Source organism: Malaclemys terrapin, chromosome 2, assembly GCF_027887155.1.
Source record: "Malaclemys terrapin pileata isolate rMalTer1 chromosome 2, rMalTer1.hap1, whole genome shotgun sequence".
Classification (NCBI taxonomy): domain Eukaryota; kingdom Metazoa; phylum Chordata; order Testudines; family Emydidae; genus Malaclemys; species Malaclemys terrapin.
The window spans coordinates 246,896,806-246,916,448 of record NC_071506.1 but is presented as its reverse complement, the minus strand read 5'-3'; the positions used below and the strand labels follow the sequence as shown (position 1 = coordinate 246,916,448).

The 19,643-nt window shown below is 41.2% G+C and overlaps 1 protein-coding gene across 1 annotated transcript in view; it reads left to right on the top strand.

Annotated features, from left to right (window-relative positions):
- Positions 1-19,643, top strand: part of CUBN (cubilin) — a 214,628-nt gene that overhangs the window by 56,105 nt on the left and 138,880 nt on the right. The window contains exons 23-27 of the mRNA XM_054020596.1: positions 842-1,028; positions 5,920-6,080; positions 7,066-7,247; positions 7,926-8,082; positions 12,642-12,829. Coding sequence (XP_053876571.1) covers positions 842-1,028; positions 5,920-6,080; positions 7,066-7,247; positions 7,926-8,082; positions 12,642-12,829 — 875 coding nt within the window. The remainder of the gene's footprint in view (positions 1-841; positions 1,029-5,919; positions 6,081-7,065; positions 7,248-7,925; positions 8,083-12,641; positions 12,830-19,643) is intronic.

Sequence of the window (19,643 nt, the reverse complement as noted above, 5' to 3'; positions counted from 1 at the left end):
CAACTCTGAGAGGCCAATTAAGTAGGAGAAAAAAAACTTTTGAAGTGATAATCAAGATAGCTCAGTTTGATTCTGAGCTATCTTGATTATCACTTCAAAAGTTTTTTTTCTCCTACTTAATTGGCCTCTCAGAGTTGGTAAGACAACTCCCACCTGTTCATGCTCTCTGTATGTGTGTATATATATCTCCTCAATATATGTTTCACTCTATATGCATCCGAAGAAGTGGGTTGTAGCCCACGAAAGCTTATGCTCTAATAAATTTGTTAGTCTCTAAGGTGCCACAAGTACTTCTGTTCTCTTCACACAGGGAGTGAATGCGCGATAGCTTTCTAAGCCTCTGTTGCTCAGACGTTCAGGACTCAAAGGCAGCACCTTGTGCTGACTGTAGATCATCAAGCTAGCCATTACAGTGTCCTTTTTTCCTGTCTCCCAGTGTTAGATCAAAGCCTGTTTAGCAAATAGAAAGATCTTAACCCTCCACAACACCACACATACTACCACCACCTCTGCCTTTTGTATGCACATTGATTAAAGAAAGTTTTACTTAAACAATCAACGTGTCAAATCAAGTACAATAAATCCCTTATACATCCTGGATTCTGTTTTTGGTTTGATGGGTTATTTTAAATTGAGAGCTCCATCAATAATATTTTTCCAAGATAAGTTACAATATAGAGTAGATCAGGATGTTTGGTCTCCTGTCTGTCAGAAATAGATATTTATTTTTAATTAAATATGTTCTTTAAACTGTTTCATAACCAACAGACATCTTTGGAATGACGCTTTGTGGTTGATGTATCTTCAAGTCACTGTGTGCTCTGCTTCTTTCTTTTAAAAGTGTGCTCCCATCAATACACTGATGCCACTGGTGTGCTGACATCTCCAAACTACCCCAGAAACTATCCTGTCCAGACAGAGTGCATATACAGGATCAGAGTGGAAACCAACAAACAGATTGCGCTGCACTTCACCAACTTCACCTTGGAAGGGAATAAGCTTTGTTCAATGGATTATGTGGAAATCAGGCAAGCCCATTTAGTTCTATTATCCTCATTTCTGATCGCAACCAAGGGAAGGAAGTAGAATCTATTTAGGCTGAACAAGAAACTGTAGCCTGAAATGTACCTGGAACTGGCAAGAAAGGGTTTGATAGTGAACTAGAGATAAAACCTTGTTGCTCCCTCCTTCCTATTCCATTCTTATGTTTCTGACCTGTGATGGCCCTGGATAAATTCCAGCTGTCAGGGTAAGTTAATGGATTCTTGTGGGGCTTGTCAACTCCTCAGCAGAAGGACCATCTCTTTTTGTACTGGTTGGGGAGAGGCACTATAAGTGAAAGAAAGCATAGCGGCAGATAAAGTAAAAAGTCTTAAATGAATCAAACTGAATAATGGAATCTCTATGGATAGAAATTCCATGCTTGAACAATAAGATATGGCTGTAGGAATCTACTACTGACTACCTGACCAGGACGGTGATAGTGACTGTGAAATGCACAGGGAGGTTAGAGTGGCTTCATTTCAACTATCCTCATATTGGGTATATGTCACCTCAAGACAGGATGCAGAGGTAAAATTTCTTCACACCACAAATGACTGCTTCATGGAGCAGCTAGTCCTGGAACCCACAAGGATTGAGGCCATTCTTGATTTTGTCCTAAGTGGAGCATAGGATCTGGTCCAGGAACTGGATATAGCTGAACTGCTTGGTAATAGCAACCATGCTGTAATTAAATTTAATATCTGTGTAAGCGGAAAAATGCTTAAGAACCCCACCACAGTAGCATTTAACTTCAAAAAGAGGGACTATACAAAAATGAGGAAGCTAAACAGAAATTAAAAGGGACAGTCACAAAGGTTAAATACACCGCTACCTCGATATGACGCGATATAACACAAATTTGGATATAACGCGGTAAAGCAGTGCTCCAGGGGGGTGGGGCTGCGCAATCTGGTGGATCAAAGCAAGTTCAATATAATGCGGTTTCACCTATAACATGGTAAGTTTTTTTGGCTCCCGAGGACAGCGTTATATCGAGGTAGAGGTGTACCTGCAAACTGCATGGAGACTATTTTTAAAACACTGTAATAGAGGCACAAACTAACATATGCCCCCAAATAAAAAAACCCAGTAAGATGACCCAAAAATGCCAGCTATGCTAAACAGCAGAATAGAATAGGTGGAGAGAGTCAAAAAGGCATCTTTTAAAAATTGGAAGTGAAATCCTAATGAGGAAAATAGAAAGCAACATAAACTCTGGCAAGTCAAGTGTAAAAGAATAATAAGGCAGGCCAAGAAAGAATTAGAAGAAGAACTAGCTAAGGACACAAAAACTAACAGCATTTTTTTAAGTAGATCAGAAGCAGCAAGCCTACCAAACCATCTGTGGGGCTATTGGATGACTGAGGTGCTAAAGGGGCACACAAGGAAAACGAGGCTATTCCAGGTTTCAGAGTAGCAGCCATGTTAGTCTGTATCTGCAAAAAGAACAGGAGTACTCGTGGCACCTTCGAGATTAACAAATTTATTAGAGCATAAGCTTTCGTGGGCTACAGCCCACTTCTTCAGATGCATATAGAATGGAACATATATTGAGGAGATATATATACACACATACAGAGAGCATGAACAGGTGGGAGTTGTCTTACCAACTCTGGGAGGCCAATTAAGTAAGAGAAAAAAAACTTCTGAAGCGATAATCAAGATAGCCCAGTACAGACAGTTTGATAAGAAGTGTGAGAATACTTACAAGGGGAGATAGATTCAATGTTTGTAATGGCTATTGCAGAGAAGCTAAATGATGTCTTTGCATCAGTCTTCACTACAGAGGATGTGGGGGAGATCCCTACACCCAAGCCATTCCTTTTAGGTGACAGATCTGAGCAACTGTTCCAGATTGAGGTGTTAATAGAGTAGGTTTTGGAACAAATTGATAAATTAAAGCGTAGTAAGTTACCAGGAACTCAGGAAATTGCAGAACTACTAACTGTGGTATGTAACCTATATTTGAATCAGACTGTACTAAATGACTGGAAAGTAGCTAATGTAACACCTATTTTTTTAAAAAAGGCTCCAGAGGCAATTCTGGCAATTACAACCTGGTAAGCCTAACTTCAGTGCCAGACAAATTGGTTGAAACTATAATAAACAACAGAATTATCAGACACAGATGAACGCGATATGTTGAGGAAGAGTCAACATGGCTTTTGTAAAGGGAAATCACGCCTGACCAATCTATTAGAATTCTTTGAGGGAATCAACAACCATGCAGACTAGGGTAATCCAGTTGATATAATGTACTTCGGCTTTCAGAAAGCCTTTGACAAGGTCCCACACCAAAGGCTTTTAAGCAAAGAAAGCTGTCATGGGATAAGAGGGAAGGTCCTCTCATGAATCAGTAATTGGTTAAAAGATAGGAAACAAAGGGTCCGTTTTCACAATGGAGAAAGGTAAATATCAGAGTCCAACAAGGATCTGTACTGAGACCTGTGCTGTTCAACATATTCATAAATGATCTGGAAGATGTGGGGATGAACAATAAGGTGGCAAAAATGAAGACATACAAAATTACTCAAGCTGGTTAATTTCAAAGCTGACTGTGAAGAGTTACAAAGGGATCTCACTAAACTGGGTGACAAAACAGCAGATGAAATTCAATGTTGATAAATGCAAAGGGATGCATGCCAAGCCCATGTATGCATGTATGCATGTTAATGATGGGTTCTAATTCAGCTGTTACCACTCAAGAAAGAGATCTTGGTGTCATCATTGATAGTTCTCTGAAAACATCTGCTCAATATGCAGTGGCTGTCCAAAAAGCATTAGGAAAGGAATAGATAATAACATAGAAAATGTCATAATGACACTATATAAATCCATGGTACACCCGCACCTTGAATACTGCATGCAGTTCTGGTCACCCCATCTCAAAAAAGTTACATTCGAATTGTTAAAGGTGTAGAGAAAGGCAATGAAAATGATTACAGATATGGTACAGCTTCCATATGAGGAGAGATTAAAAAGATTGGGACTATTCAGTTTAGAAAAGAGTTGACTCAGGACAGATAATAGAGGTCTATAAAACCATGAATGGTGTGGAGAAAGTGAATAGGGATGCATTATTTACCCCTTTACATTACACAAGAACAAGGGGTCACCCAATGAAATTAATGGGCAGCAGGTTTAAAACAAACAAAAGGAAGTATTTCTTCACACAACACACAGTCAAAATGTGGAAATCAGTGCCATGGAATGTTGTGAAGGCCAAAATTATAAATGGATTCAATAAAGAATTAGATAAATTCATGGAGAAATAGGTCCATCAATGGCTATTAGCCAAGATGGTCAGAGACACAACTCCATGCTCTGGTGACCCTAAACCTCCAACTGCCATCTGGCACTGGCCTCTGTCAGAGACAGGATACTGGACTAGTTAAACCATTGGTCTGACCCCGTATGACCGTTCTTATGTTGCACAGTTGCATGTTTTGTAAAGCATTGTGTGCACTTACATATTTAAGCACTATAAATCGTTACTGCTCTGAAGAGTAGAGCTGAGTGCATTGTTACCTTTGATTCTGTTGAGCATTATAATCCACTGCACATCAATGGTACTGTTCTCCCTCAGTGACAGTACACTGATGGCATCATGAAGACATTGCAAACATTGATAATGAAGTTTTTGAGTGGTCCAGATCCTTAGCTGGTGTAAATCTGCATAGCTCCATTGACTTGAATGGAGTTATGCAGAATGTGTTATCGCAAGTATTTGACTTCAGTGGACCTATGTAATTTTATTCAATCTGAGGATCTGGCCCAGTTTCTGGACTGATGTAATCTTTAATACTACAGTAAATTGGTAGTTAGGAGGAAATATTAAAATTGAGCAGATGGGGATGTGGGTCAGAGGAGGCATTTTCATAGTTCTGAAACCACATCAACCTGAGATATCAGACAGTTGTTTAAGTCTTCCTCAGTGGGGTAAGAGGGGAGAACAGACCTTCTATCATAACAAGGCTAAACTGAATGTTTTAACAAAAACAAGTAGAAACAGGATTTCTCTCTTTAAAATATAGCTCTACTTTGGCGGTGACATATTAAAATGGCACCTCGGGTTGTTTTTTAAATCCTGTGTGTGTGTGTGTGCGCACACAGAAATATAACTGTCCTGAAGACCAGCATATTCAGGAGGCACAACAAAGCATTGCATGTGCACCCTTGATTGCAAAATTAGGGGGTGCCAGCACCAGCTAAGCGCAGGGTCAGAAACGTCAGCTGTGGAATCATCTGTGGAGGCCAGAGCAAATCATCTAAAACTAAGATTCAACCCATCTGTTCTGAGATATAGGTAGGCTAATGTAGGCTTTTGTTGCTTTATAGAGGACAGACATGATGACACTGATGCTTTGCCCTCATTGCTTCCCCTTGCAACTTGGAAGATTCCCAGAGATGCTTCTTTGGCTCTGTCAGGATGTTGAGACGTTTTGAATCTGTACTGGAATGAAATTGTTGAGATTTATGCCCTACTTTTGAAGGTATTTAGGCATTGCTGCTCTCAGTGTTGCACTGCTTAATTTAACTTAAGATTTTGGGCCCTAAATCTCATTTCCAAAAGGGACTTAGGAACCTAAATCTCATGAGCTCTCAATAAAATTTTGGCTTTTGAAATGAGAGAGAGGTTACTAAACCATTTAGGCCTTGCAATGCTGAGTGCAGCAATGCCTAAATACCTTCACAAGCTGGGTCAAAGTGCTTGCAAGTGGTTTGTGAGTAGTTGATTAAGACGTCTTGCACCCTTCAGTAGTTGGTAATGTATTCCTGCTAAAGACAAAGCTGAAGGAATCCCAGGAGACATTTCATTTACTCTTCTCACTCTTTACCTGTGTGGCCCAAGACCTTTCTTCTGTTTCATTCTAGAGATGGAGGCTATGAAACATCACCAGTCCTTGGAAAGTACTGTGGTTCAACTCTGCCTCCTGTTATCATCTCCCATAGTAACAGGCTATGGATAACATTTGTAAGTGATGTATATGGCACAAGAACTGGATTTTCAGCTTACTGGGATGGTACCACAACAGGTAAAATGAGAATGCCAAGGGTGGAACTATTTGACCAATCTTTTTGCTAGATCTTTTATCCTTTTTCTCTGTGCAGTTTTCTACTTCCCCTGCACCTAACTGCATCCTGAATCCCTTTTAAATACTTTCCCCCAAACTTAACTGATTAGTGGCAACACAAGTTCAAGCAGTTTAGAACAGGGATCTATATTTCCTGTTCTTGGGTAAATAAGGGTTTTTCTCCAAGTGATTTATGACACACCATATTCTAGTTTATATTTTAACTTCCACTGTATCCTTTGTTTCTGTGCTTGTTAGGTGTAATGGTGCTAACAGAAGTGGGGCTGAGCTACAGCGTGGGAAGGCAGTGGAGCAGGATTTAGTATTAGAACAGCAGAGTAGGAGATAAGACTCCTGGGTTCTGTTGCTGTCTCTGTCCTTGACTTACTATGAGACATTTGGTGAATCATTTATCCTTTCATGTCTTCAGGTTACTGTTTGTATAGTAATAGCTATCTCGAAAGAATGCTGTTAGGATTAATTAGCTAATATTCATAAAATGCTTTAAGATCCCCAGGGAAAAGTGTTATCGAGGTGCAGTTATTATTGTATATTTGCTATTTTCTGTCACATAATTATGGCAAGGAAGAAGGGAAAATATGAGGATAAACCTAAAGTCCCTTTAAAAAGAGCTATAAACTCATTGCCATGGCATCAGTAACTATGGAAAGTCTCATGCTAATGGATGTAATACATTCATTAGCAGATGATTTGTACTTTTCCTGAAGTGTAATTCTAGCAGGACATGTCTCTTGCTTGAGGTTAGAATTTTCCCAAGGGGCTCTAAAGTGTATAATCCTGTGAGGTAGCCCCCTGCTGTGAAGCATTTCACTGGGTAAAGGAGAGTTACAGTAGCAGAGTAGAGCACTAAGCATAAAATCTCTTAATGAGAGAGAGACCGGTGAGGTTGAATGCAGTTAATTATGGTTCTCTTTGTTTTTTTCAGGCTGTGGTGGGACCCTCACAACTTCATCTGGCATGTTCATGTCTCCCAACTATCCCATGCCTTATTACCACAATTCAGAATGCTATTGGTTGTTGAAGTCAAGCCGAGGCAGCCTATTTGAAATCCAGTTTAAACAGTTCCACTTGGAATTTCATCCAAAATGTAGCTCTGATTACCTTGCTGTATGTACAGTCTCTCTCTCTTCCTCAGATTAGGGTGACCAGACGGCAAGTCTGAAAAATCAGGACAGGGTTTGGGGGGGTAATAAGAGCCTATATAAGAAAAAGACCCAAAAATCAGGACTGTCCCTATAAATTTGGGACATCTGATCACCCTTCAGATGTGGGGTATAGGTGCTGGAACTAAGGGTGCGGGGCGTGCTGCAGCGCCCCCTGACTTGAAGTGGTTTCCATTATATACAGGGTTTACGGTTGGTTCAGTGGCTCTCAGCACCCCCACTAGGGGAGGGAGCACAGTGTTAGTGCCCATGTACAGAGAGAGAGAGAGATTCACACCAAGTGAACAGTTCTAAAGTAGGGAAATTCCATCCTGAATGCCACCTTTAAAGTTATGGAGAGGATTATTTATCTTGGGACAGAGGAGGGTACAGGATGTGTGTGTGTGTGTGTGTGAGAGAGAGAGAGAGAGAGAGAGAGAGAGAGATTTAAGAGCAAATTGAAATGTCACTTTAGAAAGTTTGTCTCTTTATACTGTTTTTCCATATATAGCTTTCCCCATAAAATGTGATCGCTTCGTTCTCCTTTACTTTACATATGAGAGATCAGTTAAATGTGTTAAGTTTAATAGTTTTCACTACTATCATCATCCCTCAAGATTTTTATATCTCTCTTTATTCAAAGGTATATGATGGCAACAGTAGCAGTGCTAAGATGCTGGGTAAATTTTGTGGGAATCAGATACCCGAGTCAATCCGCTCCACCAGGGATACTTTATATGTGAAACTAAGGACAGATGGTCATTTTGAAGGTAGAGGTTTCCTTGCTGAGTACAAGCAGAGTAAGTATGAACAAGAAGAGTGAGAGCGGCAAGTTGCTAGAATGCCAGTATTGGTTCTACAAACTTTTTATTGTATCCTCTGGTCTCATTTGTGAGCAGAATTCTCTTCCAGGAAAGATTGTGCATGTATTGTATCATTTGGCTAGATTCTCTGGTCTGCTAGGGCAGATGATTTAAAATGGACAGAGATAGCTAGTTGCAAATCCCAACATAAGAGAAATGTCTTCTGATGGAAAGTAGGTAGAGTTGGCTCTGCTGCCACCTACGTCTGCTGCCCCTTCTACTCTTTCATTAAGGACCGAATGTGTGTGAGGGTGTGTGTCAGGGCCATTCCAGGGCTGGTGTGGGGATGGGAGGGGCACAATGGAATAGTGCGCAGCTACTCCTGATCTTCCGTTGGTGTAGGGTTCAGCCATTTTGCCAATGGTGGAAGATAAATTAGCCCCTTTGCTGCTGTAATTTCTGCTAGGGTGAGGTGGATGAAGATCAAGGAGCCACAACCAGATCCTTTTGACCCCCTTCAAATGTAATGGGGAATCTGGTCCATAGATTTTAATACAGCCCATCTGGAACATTTCTGAGAGCTTCATTGTTCAAAGCATTTGTTGCAAAAGACACATTTTTGAATTTCTTTGCAAAAGAATTCTTCTCCTGGAAGTACCTGAAAGAGTTGAAGTTCTGCAGAGAGCAGAATACCAACATTTGGAGGTGTCATGTCCACGAATCAATGTGCTCGGCTTGTTACAATATTCGCACAACAAAAACAAATCAGTTCCTTTTATACTTATTTTTATTGGTATTAAAGAATGAACCAATGTATTTTTAAACAAAGCTGTCACTAAATCTTGGGGAGGGGGAGGGGAGGCTAGTAGTCTGAAAGAGAATATGAACGGTATGTAGGTTTTTAGATTTAAAATATTTTTCTTTTTGTGCCATACTCTATATAACATTTTCATAGCTGGTACTTATCTTTTAAATTGTAAATCATGCAGAATTCTGGATTTTCTCCATAATCTTGAATATTGTCCCAATATTTAATTTTCTTCTTGCACAATATGTTATGTGCCATATGGATTAGGTAAACTTTTGATACCTCACTAAGTATAAACAGCCTTACAGTTAATCTTTGAATATCTTGAAGATGACATGTCATCTTGAGAGGACTTGTAGATTTAAAGAGAGGGCTGTAACTGGGAATTCCTCTGGGTTTGAATTACAGTAAATGATTATACCCCACTGTTTCTAATCAGAACGTTTGAAAAGCCAAAGATATTCAAGTTCAGTTTGTACTTGTGTAGTGCATTTTTTTTTTTAACTTTGTCTGGCTCACTCATCCCTTAAAGGAATCCCACAGTCTTGCAGCATATTCTTTACATGCCACAAAGTAAGACTCTTGATTAGAAAAAACCTTGTAGCTATGTCCTTTTAAAGAGGACAGTCATGGGATTCTCTAGTCACTGCTGGGGAGTCCGCTTGTGACTGCATCTGTGGAAGAATTCTGCCTGGTATGATGCCCCCTTCAGTCTCTCATTTATTCTGTGGCCCTTCTCATACTCCAGTAGTAACAGTGCTTCCTCTTCATGACTCAGGGTTCTCCCTCTTCGTGGCTTGGCCCTATAGCCAAGTGACTATAATTTTCTCCTTCCAGGATATCAAAGCCTTACTGGACCGATTGACCGGGTATTGTTCCTGGCAATCTTCCAATTCAAGGCTATGCCACTTTCCCAGTGACTGGAAGGGGAGTCTGGGCCCGCCCTCTACTCCGGGTTCCAACTCAGGGACCCTTGAATCAGTGGCTAAGGTCTACAACAGCTCAAATCTTGCTGCCATTTCCCTGAACCTTTTTCTACTCCACTTCTATCAGGCTTCCGCTCCACCACCCTTCTGGGTAAACCCTTCTTTCAGGGCCTGGAGCCCAGGGCTTCTACTGTCTCCCTGGGTTTCCTCCTTTCCCTCTCTAAGCCCAGAGAGTGACTACAGGCTTCCACACTACAGCCTCCTTCTGCCCTCACTTCATGGCTTTATACCAGCCCTGCCTGCTCCTGTCCAGCTGGGCTCCACCCTCAATAAGTGCTTGCCTATCAAGCCAACTTTCTTTCAGGTGCAGCCTATCAGATTATTTAACCCCCTCTGAGCCACATTAACCCTTTCTATGGTCTGATCCCCTCATCACAAGGACCAACAGTGTGTTTACAAATGTAGGGTATCTGAGATATCAGCTAAAGGCACATGTATTTTGCCATTTACATTAATATTTTATTACTAACGATGCACAATAAATTCAATAAACAAAACTTTTGGTGGCTTGCTCAAACTCTGAAAATGTACAGCAGGTATCAATTTGAAATAAGGTAGTTAATTACCAAATACATTCACGTCTTCTAGTTTGAACAATAGTGTTCGAAGAAACATGACACATTCTAAAGGAAAATGTGCTCCTTGGTGTAAGACTAATATGCAGAGGCACTTACATGCCAGTTGTATTTCTGATACAAAAATGGGACCAGAAGGCAGCTGGTTAGTCCAACTCATATTCTTCAAAATCCATTTTGGAGTTTTCATGTAGTCTTTCCCAATGGATATCCTCCGCTCTCTACACTGGCTTCCCATAGAATTTTGAATCAAGTTCTAGTTCTCACTACTTATTTTCAAAGCACCCCTTGGCCTGGGCCAAGGGTATCTGAAAAATCATCTAAAGATCTAGGATAAAGATGGTGGCTGACAGCTATGCTTCTCTGGCACAATGGAACTCTCAACAATTCAAGTAAAAGCTTGGCTGTGCGGGAGACAAAACTTCCTCGGGGGGCAGTCTGAGACTGTGGAATGAACTTCCTCAGGAGCTAAGGACTGTCACAAATCTCACCACTTTTTGCTCTAAGGGCAAGGTACATTTCTTTGGCCTGGCCTTTTCTCCCACAAATGCATGGCAACAAGTATATTTGTATTAAAAAAAACCCACACACCATAACCACACAAGACACCACACTACACATGCAACTCCCTCTGGGGAGAGGATGAGAGAACAAACTACACAGATGAGTATCATGTTCTTAAAGCACTACTGGAAGGCCCTCAGATACTACCATGATGAACACAGTATAAAAACCTCTATGGAATAGAATTGCTTTGCTTAACATGTTCTTCAAACTCTCTGTATATTTCCTGTTCCAGACAGAAGAATGTCCTACTTTTCTATTTTCCCCCCTGAAGCAGGGCATGGTCCACTCCTGCCATCTTGCACCACAGAAACCTGCTCAGACTGCACTAGATGGATATCCACACCGGGCTGTTTATTTAAGTTCTCTCCACTGACGCCTTTACAGTTTTAAACGGCAATTCTATGTACAATGTCCCTTGTATCTTCAGCCCTTTTCCTAGGGCCCAAGAAGAGTGGATGTCTCCTTGAACTGAGAGCTCTGTGAGACTGGACTCAGCCAGCCCAGTTCCTCTTGCACATCTTTCCTGTGCCTTTTTATCAGTCCTCAGCTGATGCGTTAATTAATCCTTTAGCTCACCCGGCCTGCTATCCTGAGCAGCTAATCACATTTCATTCCCCAGTCTGTCCTCTTGGGGAGCTACTTAGTGTCAGAGTGAACAGACTAGAGACTCCCCTGTTAACTCCCTGCCACCCCTTTCATCTTATTCTGCTCCCATGTACACATTTATATGGGGTAACCAAATACAGTATGCTCTGCATCACAGCATTTACTCATATTGATAGTCTCTGAGTCCAGTGGAATCCAGATTCAGGAAAATGAGAATCACTGATCCAACAGCATGGCTGTTCTATGCCCTTTCTCTACTTTCTTTTCATCCCCCCCCACTCCCCGGAGGAAAAAACTCTTTATCCCAGTCAAAATCCCCGAATCCTCTTCTAGATCTCTGCTTGATGAGTAACCAGGGAAAGTATTATTAAGAACTTCACGCTGACTTCCAGCATGTTAAATCAGTTAGGATGTCCAACACAAGCCAACTATGTTTTATTCGTCTTTCTAACCATGTGTGATCTTTTTTTTTTTTTTTTTTTTCCTAGTTCACTGAAATGGTATGTGAGTTTGCAGTATTGTGTCTAAATACAGCCCCAGCCACTGTAAATTGGTTCAAAGTGACTTATTTAGCTAGATGGTACATTGCATTTTTATTTTGAGTTTTTTAAAATAATATAAATGGATGTTTTAGAGAATAATTTTGCATTTGAAAAAAAGAAAAATAGGCAAAAAGAGTATGTAGGATAATGGGGGAAATCATGTAGGATAATGTATAAGAGTATGTAGGATAATGGGGGAAATCATGATTCTAGTATTACTTGGGAGGAAGGATATGCTTGTAATGAATGACTTGTAGTTGGGATATCTGGATTTTGTTCCTGGTGCCTGTGTGTCCTTGGGAAAATCACTTACCTCTCTCTTTCTCAACTTCCTTCTCTGTAAAATAGGCATAATAATACCTACCTCATGGCAGTATTATTAGGCTTTATTCAGTAGGATTTGTAGATCATTTGAGATCCTGGGATGGAAAGCAGCATACTAAGTATAATTTATTACTGTTTTTTTTTCCAGTTTGCCAAGGAATAGTGATTGCCAACCGTAGCCAGGGCATCTTGGAAAGTTTAAATTATCCAAACAATTACCCTCTAAATGAACACTGCAGCTGGACCATCCAAACTACAACTGGCAATACGCTTAACTACAGCTTTACATCCTTTGATGTAGAAGAAGGATCCAACTGTGATCTGGACTATTTGAAGGTATGAATCCAAATTCCAGACCACATGTAAATCAGTTCCTTTCATGGGGAATAGGCACTGAAAATACAGTATGCCCTCATTTTTTTCAAATTAGAAATATTTTGTTAGAAGAACAAGTAAAGAAACTCTAATTGTTACTGGTTACATTGTATATCTTACCTGTATGTCTATCAGTTTTAGTCATTTAGTACTTTGAACTCTAGTGAACAGCCAAAATCAGAAGATGGAATCTGAACCTGTTAGTGAACCTGGCGGTTCATCAGTTTCCAAAGGGAACATGTCCTTATGGTATTTGAATGCTATTGGAATGACATGGCTTTTTTCTGCCTGGTCAAGATACTGTATGAGCTAGAGACATACTCATTGCAAAGAATAGTTGTACATCTTAACATTAGTTTACCATGGGTAATATAACGTATGCTACCAATTCAAGAAAGCACTTATGCACATGTTTGTGTATCCCTATTCAGCAAAGGCTGTAAGCACATGCTTAAGTATCATTGACTTGAAATTAAACACATGTTAAAGTGTTTTGCTGAGTAGGGATAGTCTTAAACTCAAATTCAGCATGCGCGTAAGGGTTTTTGCTGAATTAACACAGCCTCTCTAAGAGTGAAATTCACCCCTGTACGGGGGGCTAACACAAAGCACTTATTCACCACTTAAGCTTTGCATAGGGAAGAATTTCACCCTAAGGGACTACATCCCAAAGTTTTGAATAGTATTATAGCTATTTGGAGCCAGGAAGCTGACAATGGAGTGGTGGATATCTAAAGGTTCATAGTATTCTTTTAGGCATACCTAGTGATTTGGGGGCTGGTCTTGCTGAAAGTCAGGTGACAGCTCTGCTAGGCCTGTTGGTCCATTCCATCTTAATATCCTACATCCTTGTCCATTTGGTGTGCCAGTTTCCATAGTTGAAAAACTGGTAATAAACTGGTGAAAACTGATCAGTGAAGGGCAAGGGCCATGAGCACAGTAGAAACCCCTCAAGGAGAAAGGTGGCTGCTAGAAGACAGTATTCCAGGAGCCATGGCTGGATAGTGCCAGACTTGAGAGGACTTGATGGGCATTTTAAGAAATAGAAATAGAACATGGTGGTGGGAGGAGGAGGGGGTGGTGTGGATGTGGGGAACTATGTTCTTTGTTTTAATAATTCCTAGTTTGTTTGATGAAAGGAAAATGGAATGAATTTACTAAAAAGGGTAAAACACAGTAAAAATAGTCATAGAGCTATGTTAAAGAGTCTTTAACTTACAAAAGAGGTGGCTAAATTGCAGAGGCAAAAACCAGAAACCTAAAAATTGAAAGTTCAGTTAGACACTTTCGAGGAAAGGATCATTTTGAGAGAAATCAAAAGAATTATTTTTTGTCATAATACAAATACGTCTGTCTTTAAATGTCATTTAAAATTACGATTCCCGGATATGGAAAAGATGTCTTCATTCTGCTGCGTGGCATACAAATATGTGCCAATATGTAAAAAGAGAACAAGGGTGAATGAGTTAGGAAATCAAGCAATATTTGTGTCACTCTTTGAATTGTGAAAAGGGGAATATTTTGGTATTAGTACAGAGATCTATGAGATACAGGGGAAAGGAGAGAATGCTTTGCTTTGTAATGTGCATGTCACTGATTTTCTAAGCAGACTGCATATATATGGTATTCCTTTGCTGAAACCCAGGCTGAACCTGACTTCTGTTTGTCAGGGGAGAAAGAGTAAAATCAGAATAAAGCCTCATAATTATTAGGGTGAAACAGATGTTGCAATTTTGCAAAATGCTAACGTTATTATTACATTTAAAAAGGAAAGCTCCAGAGGGAACAACCAGGAATAACACTGGTTAAAAAAGCAGGTGTATATTCCAGATGATTGAAGAAACAGAGATATTTCATTATTATTATTATTATTTGAAATACGCTTCGTGTTAACATATATAGGTGTATTCTGGCAGAAACCTTACTCAGCTGTATAGAGAATGCACTCCAGAAACCATGTAACTGCAGAAGGAAATAAAAGAGTGAAATCGCTCTAAAGAGTCAGTATAAGGACAGTGACTTACAATACGTGTTTTAGATTAGGGACTTATTCATAATATGTATAAATGGGCCCAAACCAGCCCTTTGAATTTGAAACCCTTTAGAATTCTGGGGAGGAAGAGTATACATGTCTGAGGGGATGTGGGAGGTATTGGGGAGGTGGGAGATGTGTATAGATACAGATCTCTGGATCAGACCCCACCTGTGTACTTTTGGATCCAGGTCAGATCCCAAACTATAAAAGAGCCTGTTTTTCAATTCCATATTGGTATGTGGCTAAAATATCTGAATCATGCCCTGATTCAAAGAGTTAGGATGGGAACTATATTTTGTTTGGTAACTTGATATAATAAGGACTTTCAGCTTCACTAGCTGCTCCTTGGCCTGCTAAGAAAGAAAGAAAGAAAGAAAGAAAGAAAGAAAGAAAGAAAGAAAGAAAGAAAGAAAGAAAGAAAACTTTTGCACTTGCTTTCTAGTGGCTGTAGGTTCCTTAGAGTACTGTCATCAACTAGATGAAAAAAAAAAAACAAATCTCTAAGTATATAGCTGAGAATGCACGAACACAGTGCCCAGGTGATCAGGGATCAACTAGTGCAAATTAAATGCATGACTGAGCCAAACTGAAATGAAATCAAATGGAGATAATGAGAAATCATTAGTGCGTTGCTTTTCCCTTTTCTTTCTCTCCTTTGATCACCGGATGCTAATGTTGTTTGAGTCAGGTTGTGCCTTGAAGGCACTGGCCAGCGTTGGGGTCGAGCCGACTCACCTCATCCCCAACGCAGCTCTGTGAGGGAGCACGACTCAGAGTTTGGATTAAATGGGGCCTGATTCTCCACAGCTTTGCACCTTGCATAGGCATTCACATCTGTACTCAGTGGGGGTAAAATGCCACCCTTCTGATTAGGTGGCATCTGAGACCTACTCAGAGCTTAATTTGTAATGAAAGAGGTGCTGGGGCTTAAGCAATTAGGTACCGGGGCTCTCACAATTGTTTTACATTCATAACTGATGCGACAAGCCCAGAGGTGCCGGGGCTATGAACTGCCAAGCCCAGAGGTGCCGGGGCTCAGCCCTGGCAAGCCCTGGCACAAATTAACCACTGGACCTACTCTGCACAGTGTAAGTGCATACACAGGGCCAAAGCAGGAGAGAATCGGACTGATGGACTTTATCTAGGCATTTTCTAACATTAATGTAGGGTGAGCACTTCCAGAACAAATGAGCAGCATGTTCTGTTTCGTGGTCTGGCAGTGGAAGTTGGCTCTCTCCTAGTAACACTCGGAGGTTGCCTGTAATTTTGCAGAGAGTTTACAGCTTAGTTGTTGAGAACATCAGAGCAGCTACGTGTACCAAAGCGGTGACAGTATGGAGACAGCACATACAGGCTGCTGGAACAATTTGTATAGTGGGGGTGCTGAGAGCCATTGAACCAAACTATAAACCCTATATATGTTGGAAACCACTTCAAGCCAGGGGGTGCAGCAGTATCCCCAGCACCCCTAGTTCCAGCACCTATAAGCACGTACCTTATAGCAGACTTGCTTTTTTTTTTTTCTGATGTGCCACTAATGCTAGTTGAATTGGATTGTAATTATATTGCCTGCTGTGACTTGGATTTAAAACCTAGAATTAATCTTTTCAAGGGGAAAAATAGCCAGAAGGCTCTACCAGTGAGGTTAGGGACATTAACCTAGGAAAGAAATGCTGCATCTTTCTCTACTGTCATGATGCTGTTAGCTGAATAATAATAGTTTACTCTTCTATCTTTACTTATATATTTACATTTTATTTAATGTGACAGATCATAGGCTCAAAAGTGGCAAAGCTCTTTTATAAATAAAGAGAATTTAATGTTACTGCATTAAAGATTTGAGCCTAGCAATAGGAATGAAATTCACTTCCTTCTTATCCAAGAAAAATATGATTTGAAAACCTCTTGTCTTCCTGTCCTTCAGTGGCTAACTCCCTCTATTTTCTTGTACTCACAGCACTTATCCCTCACTTTGAAGTCCAACATGTTTGGCATATGCTTGTAATGATCCTGGGGCAAAAGTCTGCCCACCTCTTCCCAACGGCACAAAAATGCTTGATGAGCCCCAGAACCAGTGTAGTTTTGCTGTGCAGGGGACAGGATGCAGGCCATTCATATATAAGGGCAAGTCTCTGTGCACTGTAGAGCACTAGTTGATGTCCACAATAGCACAGTGGGAGAGGATAGTAGATCTCTATCTGTGCATATCCATTGGCTAACCTGCATGTGTAGTGGTGATGCGTATGTTCCATGGAGCATGGGCGGCAGGTATCATAAGCTGTGAGAGGCTGTGCATCCCCAAACAGCCAGGCGTGGTCCCGCTCACATGCCACACCCAGACCACCCGCTTCCTGCTCTGCAGCTCCCCCTGTGCTGTGGCCCCAGCTCGGGCTGGGGCCAAGCCGGCCATCCTCCCAGTGTTCCACTGTTGGTGGCACTAGCGTGGGGGGCTGCGGTGGGTGTGGCTCTGGATCTGGTGGTGGGGCACGGAAGGGGCGGGGCCTGGGGGAAAGAGGTGGGGCTGGAGGCTGGCCTCCCCTAGCTGACAGCTGACGTGCCCCCCCACGTGCCATGGAGGCTACTAAAGACATGAGTCTGCAGTAGCAAACACAGAGTGGTCCTCCTGCTGCTCCAGAACCAATGCCTGGGGGGGGGGGGCAGAATTCCTCCCCACATCAACAAGCCTGTAGAGCTATCTTGCTCACAACTAGTTATTACACCTGAATATGTAGGCTCCAGCAAATGAGTGCATTCATTCACAGGACAGCTGTTCTTGAGTACTCTTTCATTTCCTTTTTCGGTAACAGGATATGTTTTTACCACAGCAACATTCCAGGAATACACCATAATATCCTCTCTCTCCATGTGGGAATAATGCATTAGGTAATGATTGCCTGAACTAAACTGGCAATCCTCTTTTTCTAATGAAGTTACACACAGAAGAAAAGAGGTAACACTTTCCCCACCCCCGACCCTAGTTTTACTTGCTTCCCTAATTTGAACCAGTAAATAAGCTAACACCATATTGGAGCTGGGGGGAGTTGCCCAAGACATCTGAGTTATCATGTGATATATATGTCTTTTTAAAAGTCCAGCAGGAATTCTCCAAACCCAGAAGATGGCTCAGTTTGCGGTCATACATCGATTGCAAAGTATCACCAGCAGTACATCACCCTGTGGAAGCAGATGATAGATGGAATATATTCATCCGGGTTCTTTAGTCAGGCATCAAATTACAGCCTTCTGGCTGGACTGCAGTGGCAAATGGAAACCCACTAGCACGCAAGCTGATAATAATCAAACCTATCCACAGATATAAAATACCTACAGGGATTTACAATTCACCAGTAGAAGTTCCTCCGTATAGCATTCTGAGGATAAAGGCAAATTCTCCTCTCAGCTCTCCATGGCACTTCTTACCAGTGGAATCCTGCTTTCACTGCATGAACAGGTTTTCAGTGGGAGAGCTGAACAATTAGAGAGAGCAGAATATCAGTTAAGATCTGCTTTGATGATCCAAGAGGAGATTTGTGCTCAATTTTTTTTCCAAATACCCTTAATCTTCAGCTCCTCAGATGGTTAGGTATATTTAGAACCACTGTCAGAAAGCAGAACTGAAACCACACTAGTGAGGAGAAAACTCGGTGCTGTGGTAAATTTGTTAATGGTTAAGGGGCTACATGATCTCTAATTGAAATAAACCTCAGATGGCGAGTGACATCGAGTGATTCAGGATGCAACCAAATGGCGGTTTACTTGAAGACATGCAAAGCCCAGCATGAATGAGTAATACTTTATTTTTAGTTGCACATTTTCTTCAGCTACTGCACCCTGCCAGCTCAGAGTAATGTGACTTTTCCTCTGCCTCCAGGAAAGCAACTAAATACAATGGGGAAACTGTGAAGTGTCAGCATGTCTAATGCATGGTGATGTGTAAGCCCCCGGCAGTGAGAGGAAATTCAGCAGTGATCCATCTTTGCTTGTAATTCTTCTATCCTCTAATGTCCCGCCTCTGTCCTCCCAAATTCACTTGGGAAATGGCACTGTAGAGCCTGGCCTGCTTTGATACACAAGTGAGACCTTCCAACCAATGATGGAGCTTGTCTCTTTCACTTTATGGTTTTACCACCATTGAATGGAGGGACTCAGTGGCATTAGAAAGCCCAGATGATGCTTTTAAAGCTTCAAGTGGGTCCGCTAAGATTCCCTTGTCAGAGGAAGGAATCCAAAATGGCAAAATCCCTCCTCACAGCCCACTTCTGTAAGTTCTGTCATTCCTTTGAGTAGGATCCATAGGGCAACCTCCCTCTCAGATGGCTTTAGGATTCTGTTCCCATTACTAGAGGATTTTGTTTTACCGGAGACCTCAGTAAATCAACTTGTTCCTGGGGCAAAATTTTCCATCTACCTTCATCAAAATTGATTTGGCGCTCCCTCTTTAGGGATATCCTAAAGTGATCCATCCTGCCAGAAATATTTTGATACCACAGGATTCTTTTCAGTTCAGAGTCCAACCTCACTCAGAGAGTATTAGGAATTAATTCAGTTTGCAGTCAAGTTAATCTGTGGTCTGTCGTTGTCTGTACTAGGACAACTGGCTCCAAACTCTACACAGTTATTTTGTGCTTTTTCAGTCTGTACCTTCTTCTTTCATTAATTTGGTTGCATCCTCCACAAAAGGATTCCTACCTCTTCATAGGGGTTTCACAGGGTCAGTCCTGGATTCTTCCAGAGTATGAT